General features: G+C 40.9%; 1 protein-coding gene across 9 annotated transcripts in view; it reads left to right on the top strand.

Moving 5' to 3' along the window:
- LOC148340511 (serine/threonine-protein kinase WNK2) overlaps positions 1–12894 on the top strand; it is a 34351-nt gene extending 21457 nt beyond the window's left edge. For 5 of the 9 annotated variants that reach the window (XM_088289613.1, XM_088289619.1, XM_088289618.1 and 2 more), the window contains 10 exons: positions 373–1106; positions 1585–1627; positions 1704–1777; positions 2220–2797; positions 4270–4499; positions 4584–4808; positions 6779–6877; positions 9181–9225; positions 9620–9909; positions 10970–12894. In XM_088289613.1, the coding sequence (XP_088145739.1) occupies positions 373–1106; positions 1585–1627; positions 1704–1777; positions 2220–2797; positions 4270–4499; positions 4584–4808; positions 6779–6877; positions 9181–9225; positions 9620–9909; positions 10970–11224 (2573 nt within the window). In that variant the 3' untranslated portion in view covers positions 11225–12894. Of the gene's footprint in view, positions 1–372; positions 1107–1584; positions 1628–1703; positions 1778–2219; positions 2798–4269; positions 4500–4583; positions 4809–6778; positions 6878–8619; positions 9226–9619; positions 9910–10909 lie in introns of those variants that run through there. The other 4 variants (XM_088289616.1, XR_015842459.1, XM_088289614.1 and 1 more) reach the window with 4 other exon arrangements.
- Positions 12895–13710: the final 816 nt, after the last annotated feature.

Below are 13710 nucleotides of genomic sequence, written 5' to 3'. Positions count from 1 at the left end.
ATACACGCATACGGCCTAATGTTTAGGAGTCCTCAGTCTTCACATTCGCCCATTCAAACATACATTTCCCTTTATCTGCGCTTTGCCTTTTTATCATCTGTTTAAAAAAAGGGACTCATGTGTGCTGTATTGTTGTTCTAAGACCTTACATGCAGCACTTTAGTACAATTCTTCTGGGGTGGGGGCACTTACATAAGAGAGCAATGAAGGCAGCAAACAAAAGCAGCAGTGAAGGATGATTTCATGATTTTGACTGTAGCTCACAGAGCTTGATGTGAAGAAATGATGTAATAGTGACTAAAACAAAGGACTCTGACCCTTTTTTGTGGCCTGAGCTCTGCTCGATTAACCTTTGGCTTTGCCATTTTTCAGAAAGTGAAAAGTCTGCCTCACTCGAAGCCGTGGCCAATGCACCCGCTGTGTCGACCGTTCTTCCGTCTTTGTCCTCACGAGGCTCCTCGGTGCAGCATCAAGACCAAAACGCTGCCGTTTGCCGAGTCCGGCAGCCGCATTCCGCTGTCAGTCAAGAAAAAAACAACGCAAAGGGTGCGGGCCTTCCCGTTGAAGATGCTTGCGTGTCGGCCGTGTCGATAGTAAGCGACATCCCGTGCTGTGCTTTCGTGCCGCCCGCCTCATTGGATGTGAAGACTGTTGATGAGGTGGAGGTCATACCTTCGGCTGCACAAACCAGTCATCCAATCAATCAAAAGGCAAGTCCTACCACAGAGCTCCCCCTACAGTGTACCGCTCACCCGTCGGTGGTCCTCCAGCAACCCTACCCTGCACCTGCGCCGCCAGCAGCGTCAGTTGCCTCCCAACCTCAGAGTCCGGCACATCAGACTTCAGTTCCGTTAGTTCCCGGGGAATCGGATGGCGAGGGCCCGCGCCGACTGGAGTTTGCAGATCGCACCATTAAGACTTTGGATGAGAAGCTGAGGAATCTGCTTTACCAGGAGCACGCTCCTTCGCAGCCTTCTGGTGCTGCCACTGACCCGCAAACTGCCGCTGACCCGCAAGCCGCCGCCATGGAACAACTCGGGTCGACATCCATGTTGGATGGTCGGAGCGGCGAGGTGCCGCTGCCCAAGAAACAGGAGGAGCCTTTGGTAAACACAAACTTTGTCTGTTCGTGTGTGTTAGTGAAGCGGCTTCACTGAATGAACATATAACAGATTCGTCTACTTGCCGATGTAACTGGCTAATTATAGCATTACACTGATTTATTGACATCAGTCTCTATGTAACTGATATAACAACTTTTTTTTTAACTATGCATGGATTCTGCCGCTGTGTTTCTTTAATTTGAATAATATTTTGGATATTATAATGATTTATGTTCATGCACTGAATAGCCTATGTTTTTCAATGTTCGTATTTCATGTAACGATACTTGCACGGTTTATCGAATATCGGCCTTTTATAGTCCTCAATATCATTATCAACCCCATAAATCCCATTTTGGATGGGCGCTAATGATTATTGTGACCTTATGATCAGAGTATATACTGTGTTATGTTATTCCTACGATCGTCTGCTGGTGACTTAATTTTGTGCATGTGTGCTGCGCTTCTCTTTTGCTCTTAGCCTCAGATTCCCGAAAGCGCAGATTGTGCGGATGTTTTGGCAGGTAGGCAATTTTTCCCTGTTTAATGCATTTACCATCTTTGACTCACTTTTATTACAAGTTTCTTCTGCTCTTGTAGTTGCGGGTTGGAATTTGAACAAAGGAGCTGTGACCATCAGTGCTGCTTCATGCAACTCAAAAAGCAATATTCAAGTAAGAGTGTATCCATCTTTTTTTCGGTCACGTCAGTCAAATGCTATATAGTCATTGCATAGTTGCTATTTTCGACAGGTTTCAGTTCAAAATATCTACCACTAAGTTCGAAATTCCGATTCATAGTTTTCCAGTTCGAAGAGTCAAAATAACTGCTTCAAATGGATTCATTTGCCCTCAGAACTCAATTTTAAATCATGCAAATTGAACATTATTGGTGAGAAAAAACAGAGTAGCTTTCGCACATCAATCATCAATTGTTTTTTTACTGAATTAATTGTGTGGACAAGTTTAGAGGAATTTGAAGTTCTCATCCCAATTTTTTTTTTTAAGAAAATCCTGCTAAGTTACTAGTCACATTGCTAATTTAATTAACCCTTAAATTAGCTCAAGATGCCCATGGAAAAAATTAATTGAAAGTTTGGAAATGTCTTTCTTTCAGATAATGGCACCAAATGTGGAAACAAGCAAACCCTCTGATTGTTCTCGAGGGTCACAAGGGGATCACGGACTGAATATAATTAAGAATGGCTGCGTGACTGCTGGCAGATCCTTGGCCAATCCTGAAAGTCCAGGCACATCCACACCCCGTTGTACTAACCGTTTCTCCGCCCCTCCCAACTTCTACCAGGCGACATCCATGTCCAGCTCGGATGTGACTCCACACCATTTGCCCCGAGCTGTAACCATCAGCGCTCCAAGCCATCACCTCTACCGACATTCGGACTCTGCGGACGAGGACAGCGGCAGTGGCAAAGCTCTTCCAGCAGGGCGGCTTCACGCCTCGACCGAGCACGGCAGGAACGAACTCGTCAAGAGAGCGGTGGCCTTTCTAAAGCGATCCGGCAGGAGTAAAAGTGAGCAGAGCTCTGATTCGTTGAGCCGACGGCCATTGGAAATGAACGGGCACGCTCCCTCGCCTTCTACAGGACACACACCATCTTCCTACATCAGTAGTGACAATGACTCCGAATTTGAGGATGCAGACATGAGGAAAGAACTTCAGAAACTGAGAGAAAAGTAAATTAATCCGTACACGCACACAACACAAGTGTCTGTTTGCTAAGTAACGCAACAGCTCCTCCTGGTCTCCGTAATTATGCTGCTACATAATTTTTTTTGAAGGTTGCATGTCATCAAAATTCTATTTCTTCCATTGTTTTACGCATAACAGGTCAAAATTAGTCAGTAACTGGTTCAAGTTTGCTTTGTCGATTGGATTCAATAGGCTTTTCAAGGAAAGTGCCTGCAAAACTGCAGACTAGAATTTGGCGTCATCGTGACATTTATTCTTCACTCATTATTCAAGTACTTGTCCACTCTGTGGTTGCTACACACCCACACAAACTTGGGAAAATGTCTGACGTTGAAAATGCGCCTGCATCTTGTGCAAAGCTAAAACTTGCAAATGCTGCCAACCTCAGAGGAGTTGAGCAATAAACCGCTTCAATTTATTTTGGGAAAAAACTCGAAAGCACTTTTGTGCTATGTTCCGTCACATTTAGCTGAGGATGGCTTCGTCATCGGAAGCTTTCACATGCTAAAAATACATTGCCACACACACATTCCACTGCACACATTGGTCGGCCTGTCTCAGGGTGACCTCTGGAGATGGACTTAGACAAAAAAGGAGGAAAAATATTCCTACCAGGCGTTGTGCTGCCTTGGTTACCTCAGAGTGCACCGGCCACAACTCCAATTCAAATTTCAAAGTAGCCAATACGATGAAAAAACGTGGCGGCCCACATGTCAGGAACTACCAATCAGAGGATAGCTTTTCATATTCAATTAAAGAGAACAGCGACTCAGTTGGAGCAAAGCATATTTACATATTGAATATGTTTGATTATAAATGGCTAAACCAACCAATCAAATGTCAGGCATTTAAGAAGAAGTGAAATAGCTTGAAAAATTGCATCATGGTCATTTCCATCACAAACGTTATCTTGCATAACCGATAAAAGGATCAAAAGATGGACTTTCAATATGAGAAAATCTCTTTACTAGCAAAGAAAACTAACATCAAAATATTGCTGGAAAAATACTAAAACCAGCAAATTTATCGAAGGCTGGGACTGAACTTCAGCTTAAATCTTCAGTACCACCTAAGTCAGCTTCATGTTCCACTTCTATGAGGCCACAGCGTTCAAGTGAGGGCCAAAGTGCAATTTTTCTCTCTCGTTGATTTTCCTTATTAAAAATATCTTGTATTAACCCTACAAATAAACATTGGGTAGAAGAAAACTGCATCAAAATTGAATGAAAGAGTGAATGAAGGCTTTGGTCTGCGAAATTATAATGCAAATCAACTCTTGCTCAAATGATTAGTTCAATATGAGTCTTACTGATGCAAGCCAATGTCTAATATAACGACAAGAATTGTATGTGAAATGAAACTGTTGGACATTTTGAGAAACAATATTTACTCTTAAGGAAATGTGGTCCATTAATATCAATTAATATCTTTTTTTTTTTTTTACAATTTTGGCTAGGCACATGAAGGAGATATCGGAACTGCAAGCATTCCAGAGAAGTGAAATTGAGCGTCTGTACCAAGAGGTGGGAAAATCCTTGCCCCCAAATGTGGGCCTGCTCCATGCGGCACCTCCCTGTGGCCGTCGTCGGAGGGCCAGTAAACACAAAGTCAAGGCTGGAAAATTGCTCAATCCGATGGTGCAGCAGCTCAAAAGCAATCTCGGCACCACTGCAGCAGAGAGGAAAGGTGTGTGGATTTCGCTGGCGGTCAGCAGGTCCATGTGATGATTCAACATTGGAATGTTTTCTTTTGTCTTCTCATCCCACCAAGGTGAAAGTTCTGGCAGTTCATCTGGATCCCCCGCTAAAAGTTCGGCACTGTCAGACTGCTCCGCTCGCTTTAGTGGCAGCTCCGGCTCCAGCAATCAGCGTAGTGCAACCCCAGAGCAAGTCCTCACCCAACAACCGTGTTCCTTGAAAAGCTCTTTCTCCTCAGACAACATCTATGCTGGCCAACACGCCGACGGGACGACAAACTTGACGTGCCAAGATACACGTAGGACAACACACACTTTGTGGAGGAAAATATGCTGCCATACATACGTACAAACAGATCAGTCCATACGCTACTGAGCACTTGTTTAAGAGCTGTAGTGTTGTCTTTACCAGGGCCACACTTAAAGCAACTTGACTTGTACAAGTTCAGATATGTTTGCTATCTCATACAGAAAGACAGTCAAATACAAACCTTTCATCTTAGCAACATGACAACATTTGGCAAAAATTTGTCTGCCAAAATGCTAAGATCGGTTGGCCATTTCAACTTGCAAAACTAGATAGTTTCCCAAATTTCCTCTAAAATTCCCTTTGCAGTGCTTTTGGGAGGAAGGATGGAGTGAATGAGCCTTTTCAGCTGGGCATGCATTTATTATATATGAGGACAAGTACTGGTGACAGATTGACTCAAATATTGCAACATACTTGAGGCACCGCTGCTAGTTTGTTGTGCCAACTGACCACCCGTTGATTTCAGTGAGGCCTCCGTGTTGTTAATACCAAAACACGCTTTATCATGGTAACGGGCATTGGGCAGCACTAAAGTTGATCCCTTAACTAGTGGATTAAACCCCATCTAGGTAGTGCATCTTAGAAAGTAAGATACACACACTGATGCCATTGATAAAGGCAGGTAATGTGTCACACAAATCCTCGATGGTAGAGTGTCCTAAATGGTACAACATTACACATGAGTCCAATTTTTCAATACTATAAAATACATCTAGAACAATTACTCAAGTCATTTTTTAACATTCTGGGAGAAGAAGAACAAACAAAACAAATTTGTATTCCGTGACCTGGATGACTCACTTACAAGTTACACTGACATCAAGTAAAAAACACAAAATCTGAGCAAACACATTGCTCTTTTTTATTGGTATTCTGACTGCAGGCTAGGGCTGCGCCATATGATTGAAAAGTAGATCACAATATTAGTATTTCGTATTGGTCAATATCGATATATTTTTACTATTGAAAATAAGGACCCGCAGAAAAAACTATGGATTTATGTATTTTTATTTTAACATATAATATTTAACCTTTAATTAATAACTATGAAAATGTCACATAAACTGGTCAATGTAAAGATTAAATAATGCCTTTTTAAGCATAATGTGCTCAGTAGGGCAATATGAAAAGTGATACAATATCAGTATTTCATATCAGTCAATATTGATAATTAATTCATTTTTACCTACTATATTTAAAATGAGAAAAACAATGAAACTGATTAAAGATAAAATAAACAGCAATTCAATTGATTAAATTAAATAAAGCACAAATAACGAGTTTTCAAGAAATGTACACTGAGTTTGTGTGCACTGTAATATAGCGTAATGTGCAATGCTGTTTACATCCCTTTGTTTGAATTTAGCTTTGCATGCAATGCAAATTAATTTTTGAAGTAAATACAACTGAGATAAAATATTTAATCGCGTGAATTTAAAAAAAAATAATCTTGAGTTAACTGATAGCCCTTATATATATATATATATATATATATATATATATATATATATATATATATATATATATATATATATATATATATATATATATATATATATATATATATATATAATTTTTATATATATATATATATATATAATTTTTATATCTATTTTTTTTTGTTATTTTTAATTAGTTTTTTTTTAAAAGAAAGAGAAAACTTGGACTGAATTATCACTCAGCCCTACTGACGCTGGCAAATTATGCGATCAGACAAATCATATTTACTATATAAAAATAATGAGCAAAGCAAATGTCCCGGTGTAACTTGTAGACAGTCACAAGTGCTGACATCCTTTTGACTTGTTGTGGTCGGTGTTCCCATTTGTCACTTTTGTTAACATCATTTGCCGCAAGTGCTTTTGTGATTGTGGGGGTTTCTCATCTCTATCTCTGTTCCCTTTTTCAAAGTGTCTCTCTTGTTTCTTCTCTTCTTTCCTCTTATATTCATTTTTCCAGGCTGGACGGTTTACCACCAAACGTCAGAGAGAGTCACCTTTAAATCTAGTAGCAAACCACGCACTAGATTCCTCAGTGGACCCGTGTCTCTGTCCATCTGTTTGTATTTGTTCCTTCCTATTTTCTCGCTCTTTCATCCCCACAATCTTGATTTTACGCTGCCACACTGCCGGCCAACGCTCGTTTAACACAATCATGACTTTGGGGTGCTACCTTCATTTCAATCATCTGCCATTTATCAGCCATCCCCAAAGTCTGCACACTGTGCACAGCCAATTTATGTCAGCCTTTCCATCTCACGAGTAATGGAAGAAAATGTTTTTTTGAAACAGCTTTCAAATGATTGCAAAGAGATTACACAAACAAATGCTCCCACAATGTGAAGCCTGTGCTGCTGAAAAATGTTTTGCTTTCATTTTCCCGTGGTCCCCACTTTGTACGTTTGGCGTATTAATTGACAAAAGTCTTCAACCATCTTGGGAATCAAATGAATTAAAACGCGTGACATGCGACTCTTAAAGGGAGCTGATGATATTATTCGGCCTGTCTTGCTCTTAAGATGTCAACGCAGTAGTCTACAAGGACAAAAAGCACACCTGTTTGAAAATCTCAATTTTGCTTTTTAATATAACCAATTAGAGATTGGTGTGTAAATTAAACAACAAGTCACAGCGCCCTCTTAAATGACATACAAATGCAGACAATCAATGTTGATGAGCCACAAGTCCAAAGAAATTTAGTAATAGCGAGTTTTACTCATGCTGTGAAGGCTACAGCGCGTTGCAATCACTGTGATTGTCCAGCGATTCTTCTTTTCCGTCTATCTTGTCACCATTGAGCTTCTTTAGTAATGTAATGTTTTTGAATCCAGAAAGGTTGTTACCTCAAATATTGAATTTGATTTTTTTTTGCTGTGGTAATTCGGAACTAGTGATGGTGAATAGTGTAGAGAGAATGAAAAGAAAACATTTTAAAGAATTGCACATGGCCACAATAGCACAGGTTGCCACTAGTGTTGATACGTTTTTGCCGAATCCCTTTTCCAATCATTCACTTGTTACACAACCACACTCATTTTTATAAACTTCCACAAGTAGAACATCAAGCCCACACACACAATGAAGTGCTCTGCTTTTGGGGAAAAAAAATAGCGTTGAGGCCAGAAGTCTCTGATTCAGTCTTATTACAAATTTGAGTGTAATGTGAAAACCGTGATCGCCACTTGATTTGTCATGGACTCTTTCTTTAAATAATACATGACTCACAAAAGTTAGGGACATTTCAGGATCACTCTTAAATGCACTATGACCTTTACAGGTGAACTTTGACCTTGTCTAAACTTTCTGAATGTACACATCCAACTGTTCAATGTTTAATTTTTACTTACACTCATATGCCTTTCTGTGACTCTCCCAGTCTTTCTGTTGCAACCTGTTGATGACACTCTCAGCCCAATGACCAATTCCTCTTGGACAGAAAAGTACTGTTGATCAATTGTTGATGTGAAAATACCAACGACATGATTAAGACCTCATCACAATTTCCACAAAGAATTTTCTTGATCCATTAATATAAATTGAGATTTTCAGCACATTCAGTAAGATAACAGGAGATTTCTCAAAAAGTACTGAAACATCAAACAATTGGACATGTGCATTCAAAATGTCAAATGAAGTCAACCTGTCAAGGCTGTTTTGCATTTTAAGTCCATTCTGAAATTTCAACCAAAAGTCAAAATGTTTGCGTGTAGTGTGTAAAATTTGCCACTTGAAAGCAGTAGCCAGTCGTTATTTCAACACTAACGCAAAGCTCAGCCCTCCTCCCCTTTGTTGTGCGAGAAGAGAGAGTGCCCTCTCATGTTTGGACGAAGGAGACGTGCATGATGCAGGCGGTTTCGGCGGCGCCAGGCGATGCCGCCAGATGAGCACGGCGGGACTCTGCTGCGCCAAAACAAGGGCTGTATCATCATTGTTGCTCAACTGTTTTTTTTTTTTTTTTTTCTTGCCACTTGAATGAAGTGCATGTTTTTGACCTTGAGTTCCAAGTTGTATTTGTTTTGTATTTGGGCCGGTTGAGCAGGCGTCGCGTCCTCATCCTGGCAAAAGGTTGTTTGCGATCCAGCTACACCTAGGCCCCATCCAGTCTTCCATTCTGAGAGAATACAGCTCGCACAAATTGTCCAATACTTCCCTCTTAGCTCATCAGTTGACAACTGTCTTGAATCTAGATGCCAGTCAGTGAATTTACAGCAAATCCACACAAAAAGACAAAAAAAAAGAACTTCCTGTTTGATTTGAAGCGCCTCTTTTCTTTCTGTCCCCTCTCCATTTGCGAACTGAATGTGCTCATTGCTGATGTCATGGCCCTAATGTTTTGTCTTATGCTGTTTTACCTCCTTACAGGGTCCACACTGAAACGACTATGTCTAGGCAAAGAGCGCAGTAGTAGTAGTAACTATCTCATTTACTTGCTTACAGTCTTCCCCCAAATCTTTTCATCCTTTTTTCTCGTGGTGTGTGTGCACGTCTTTTTATTGTTGTTATTATTTTCCAGCACTTGAAAATGTGACTGTAGTTGGTGCTCCTGAGACTTTTTTATTTTGCATGACAGTCTTCCAAATAGTTTTTGTCATTGCTTGCATATTGTAGCAGACATTTTAGACATGTGTACTCATTTGTAACTGTTCTATTCTAATTGTTTGGCTGCTGTGTTGGTAAAGGCATCACTGGAAATAGGTGACAATATCTTGTTCTGGAAGATGTAGTGTGCCATACATCAGCCAGATGATTGAGTTTCATCTTTTTTGCGGGCATTTGCGTGACACCTTTGTCTCTTTCTCAGGGTCTTCATTCCGCGCCGCAGCAGCTCAGACGCCGCCATCCCTTGGCTCGGCCGCTCCCCCGACGCCGTCCCCTCAGCCCATCGATCAGCTCGCTCGGCTCCAGACCAACAATAGCAACAATAAGAAAAGATTGTTTACCGAGGACCTGCACAAGTTGGTGGATGACTGGGCGAAGGAGGCCGCGGCGGCCCATCAGCCCCCTCCCTCCTTGAACCAGATCAAACAACAGCGGCGCTTGCACGACCTGGAAGGCAATGTCGAGTCACCGCCGCCAGCACCCATGCACAAGGTACTTTGAAGTCCATGTATGTCATTTAAAGTCCCTTTAGAGCAGGGGTCTCAAACTAAATTTACCTGGGGGCCACTAGAGGCAGACTCTGGGTGAGGCTGGGCCGCATCAGGTTTTCCGCAAGAAAAAAATCAAAAAAATCTAATCTTCTCAAATGTCTTTATTTTTATTTTTTAACACAAAATAAGATTTAAAAATAAATAAGGAATTAATAAGAAAATAAATAAGGAATTAATAAGAAAATTAATCAGTAATAAATAATAATAATAATAATGAGTCAAATGTCTGTATTAACAGTTCTTTAATCTTCTTCTGAACATGAATTGTCCTGAACATGAGTGGAACAGTCATCAATCAAACCCCTACTAAAACATCGAAAAAAAAATTACAATCCTACCCTCGTTTTAAAGCTGAAGATGTGCCCAACAATAATCCGCGGTTCAATTTTATCCACCGTGACCAGGTAATCCTACATTTTATAATTAGTCCCGTCTGTGCTAGTGCTGATGCAAAGCTCCGTCAGACTGCACATCCTGTTCGCGCATGGGTCTCCTGTCAATCAAATCAAAATCTTGTCAAATAGCAGAGATCCTAAGCATAAACCATAGTTCTGGGATGAGTAGGCCTACTTCTGTAGTTATAAAGCTTTAATTACACTGTAATTAAAGCTTTATAACTTTATAACTTTACACTGTAAAGTGCCAGTCATATCAAATTCGCGGGCCGCACGAACATTAAACTTTCATAATAAGGCGGGGGCCGCAAACTATCATCCGCGAGTTTGAGACCCCTGCTTTAGAGTGTAAATCAAAATGCCTTGTAAATTTGATGTACAACTGAGAAGAGTGTTGTTAACAAGTCGCCTAAATTTGTAGTAGTATAAATAATGGCCAAGTATATAAAATCAGAAATTTGAGGACAACAGAAATGGCAAAAAATAGATGAATGTTATATCTCAACAAGTCATTACTACATTATACTCACTTTTTGCACTTTTCAGGTCCTTTAATAAGCTGAAGTGAGATGAAGGTTCACAGGGTCCAACTGTGTTCCTTTCCAGATGAAATGCCACACTGGCTCTGGCAGATTGCCTCCGTGCCTCCCCCCGAGCGCCGGGGGGATGCAGCCAAGTAGTCTCGGCCCGCCTCTGGCGCACCCCCCCGGGTACCTTTTGCCCGTGGGCCCTTACGGTGGGATGGTGGCTCCAGCGCCTCTTTATGCCCAGCGCTGGCCCGTTGCATCGGTATCCACCATGGCCAAACCTGGAATCCAAGCCCACAAGCCCAACTCCGGCCCCTCCGCCAGGACTACCTAACCCGGACGGTGGCAGTACGTCGTCGGCGTGTTCGGATTGTGTCTCCACAACTACTTGGAGAAACCCGTTTGTGCGTGTGTGCATGTCAAGTGTTATTTTACGGGGACTTCATGCTTCTTGACAAATGTCCTGATTTATCTTTGTCTGTGCACTTTGCATTTTAATTGGGCATATGGGTACACTTTAAGCACTACATTAGAATTCAAATACCAGTGGCTTCAGTTTCCGAAACCAAACCGTGTTAACGTTGATGGAATGTAGTGCCTTGAACCTTCAACTTGTTCTTCTGTTGATTTGATTTAACAGCTCACTTGAGTCGAGTCTTCTTTTCAATTCAGCGGACACCTTTTTTGTTTCTGAATGCCATTGCAGCAAATGTTCTTGTTCGAATAATCAAATGACTTTCTTTCAAGCTTCCTTCTCTGTGACAGTATGCCATGGTGATGAAATGCACCATTGCCTTGCAAAGGAAAAATGAATGAATTATTGAATGAAGTGGGAAGGAAGTCGGAGGATGCCAGCAGATGTAAGCCTCTCAGGTCAAATGGTTCTTGTTTTTCCTGTTGTCTCGTTTTAACAGACAACATAGACAGCAGCACAAGAATTGGTATTGGAATATTGAGAGGACCGACCGCATCCAGAGCCATAAACGATGTCCGCGGGTCTCTGGTGAGAATGTAGCAGTTGGCAAGTGAAGGTTGGAGGCGTTCAAGTGCAATTGAATCCTTCTGCAAAGCTTTGATTGTGGCATTGCCACGAGCCTTATCTGATCTGATCTAATGCGACGTGTGCTGCAGGACAAGCGCAAAGGTTGGCACAAAGTCAACGAGAAGAAGCGCGCAAACGTTTCACCATGTACATATTGGCCACTTTGGAATGTCACTGGAAATTTAGATCATTTTTAGGCTGCTGTCATGTGAGGCTCTTATTGACATGGTTAGATGGTACCAAAAAGAAGAGTCCCGAAACTGAGCAGTATTACGGACTTTTTTTGTTGCGTGAAGCATTTTTAATTTTCCTGTCACCCATTGGATAGTTCATGGGGGGAGATTTGCACAACATAGACTCCTATTCATGTGCTTTATGTTGAAGTGTTTCATGTGTGCAGTGTTGGTTCTGACAAATCACCAAAAAGCACGGACATTTTCTTCTCCACAAAGTTGTCCACAAGACACGACTGAGGGGTATCAGCACCCTGATCCTTCCAAGCTGTGAATTGTACAGATTAGTCGAAGTGTGAACTGTATATTTTGTTAAACTTTGTGTGCGCGTTGTGGAGAGGTTGCTTGGATGTACAGTATCAATTCGCTTTGAATTGGACTTTTCTAGTAATTTATGCAGAATCCTCTTCTGTGGGGAAATATGGTACTTCCAGTTGTAAGAGATTTCTGTTCTCTGGCATTTCTATCTGGGCTCTTTTGCTTTGCTTTATGTTTTTGTTCTGAGCAGAGGAAGGTAACTTATTTGACAAATTCAGGTGGTGGCTGGCGTTTCCTCTCCCTGCATGTCTGTGGCCAACAAACGTTCCCTCACAGTTAATATGCTCCCATTGATGGAGGCGGGAAAAACACTTGAGTGGAATAGATTTCTTCAACCTGCCACACTGTCACTCATCCTACCTGCTGCACTGTTTGACCGTGTTGAGAGACAAATAAATATTTTCAGTCTGATGGTCACGTTTGATTGTTTTGATTTAAAACAAAGCCCTCAATCACAATTCTCATTTAGTTTTGTAAGAAAAATTCTCAAACTTTGTTATGTGAGCAAAAGAACTGAGAAGCAATGGCCAAGTTCAATTACTGTTTTTTAAAAACATTTATTTAGGTACAGCCATTACTTAAGTACATGAGACTGGACATAAATTAGATTGGGTTTATCGCCTTATTCTGGACTGTATTTTGGTCAATAGTGGTACTAGTTAAGAAAAAGTCCAAGTACCACAGTTAATTATCAATACGTGGACCTTAGGCCCCCTCTTGTGGTACATGGTAGAACGAATTAAATGTTTTTAAATTTTCAAGTTACATATTTTTAAGGACTGTACTTTTGAATTGAATCTTTCACAACAGTTTGTTTTCAAATATGTATTTAGGTATTGGGAAAAAATGCCTTACCATAATTTTATGAACTAAAACCTCTGCAGCGTTGTTGACGAACACTTCTGCCTACGATACTACTGTTGTTCATTGTGGTGGTTACTTTTTTTAGGTGTTTCTTGTGGTAAACTAAGATTATTTTTGTAATCATTTTTTTCTTACTTTGTAAAATTCCGTTTTGACTCTTGTTATTTGACGTACAGTGTCCTTGTTAGTGTCGAAAGGCGCGTCCAAATTGAATGTATAATGATTAATCGTTTGGGAACCGCGTACTAAATTAAGACATCTTGAATTTTATTTATTTTCTAAATAAACACCTTGCGCCAAGATGCCAAATAATGTGAGGTCGTACACAGACGTTCAACAAAGCGGCAGATTCGCTCGGACGCC

This window comes from Idiotropiscis lumnitzeri, chromosome 3 (genome assembly GCF_059441095.1).
Source record: "Idiotropiscis lumnitzeri isolate Australia: NSW breed Sydney's pygmy pipehorse chromosome 3, RoL_Ilum_1.0, whole genome shotgun sequence".
In the NCBI taxonomy this organism is placed as follows: domain Eukaryota; kingdom Metazoa; phylum Chordata; class Actinopteri; order Syngnathiformes; family Syngnathidae; genus Idiotropiscis; species Idiotropiscis lumnitzeri.
Note: the sequence above shows the minus strand (reverse complement) of the source record. Positions and strands in the feature narration are given on the sequence as shown.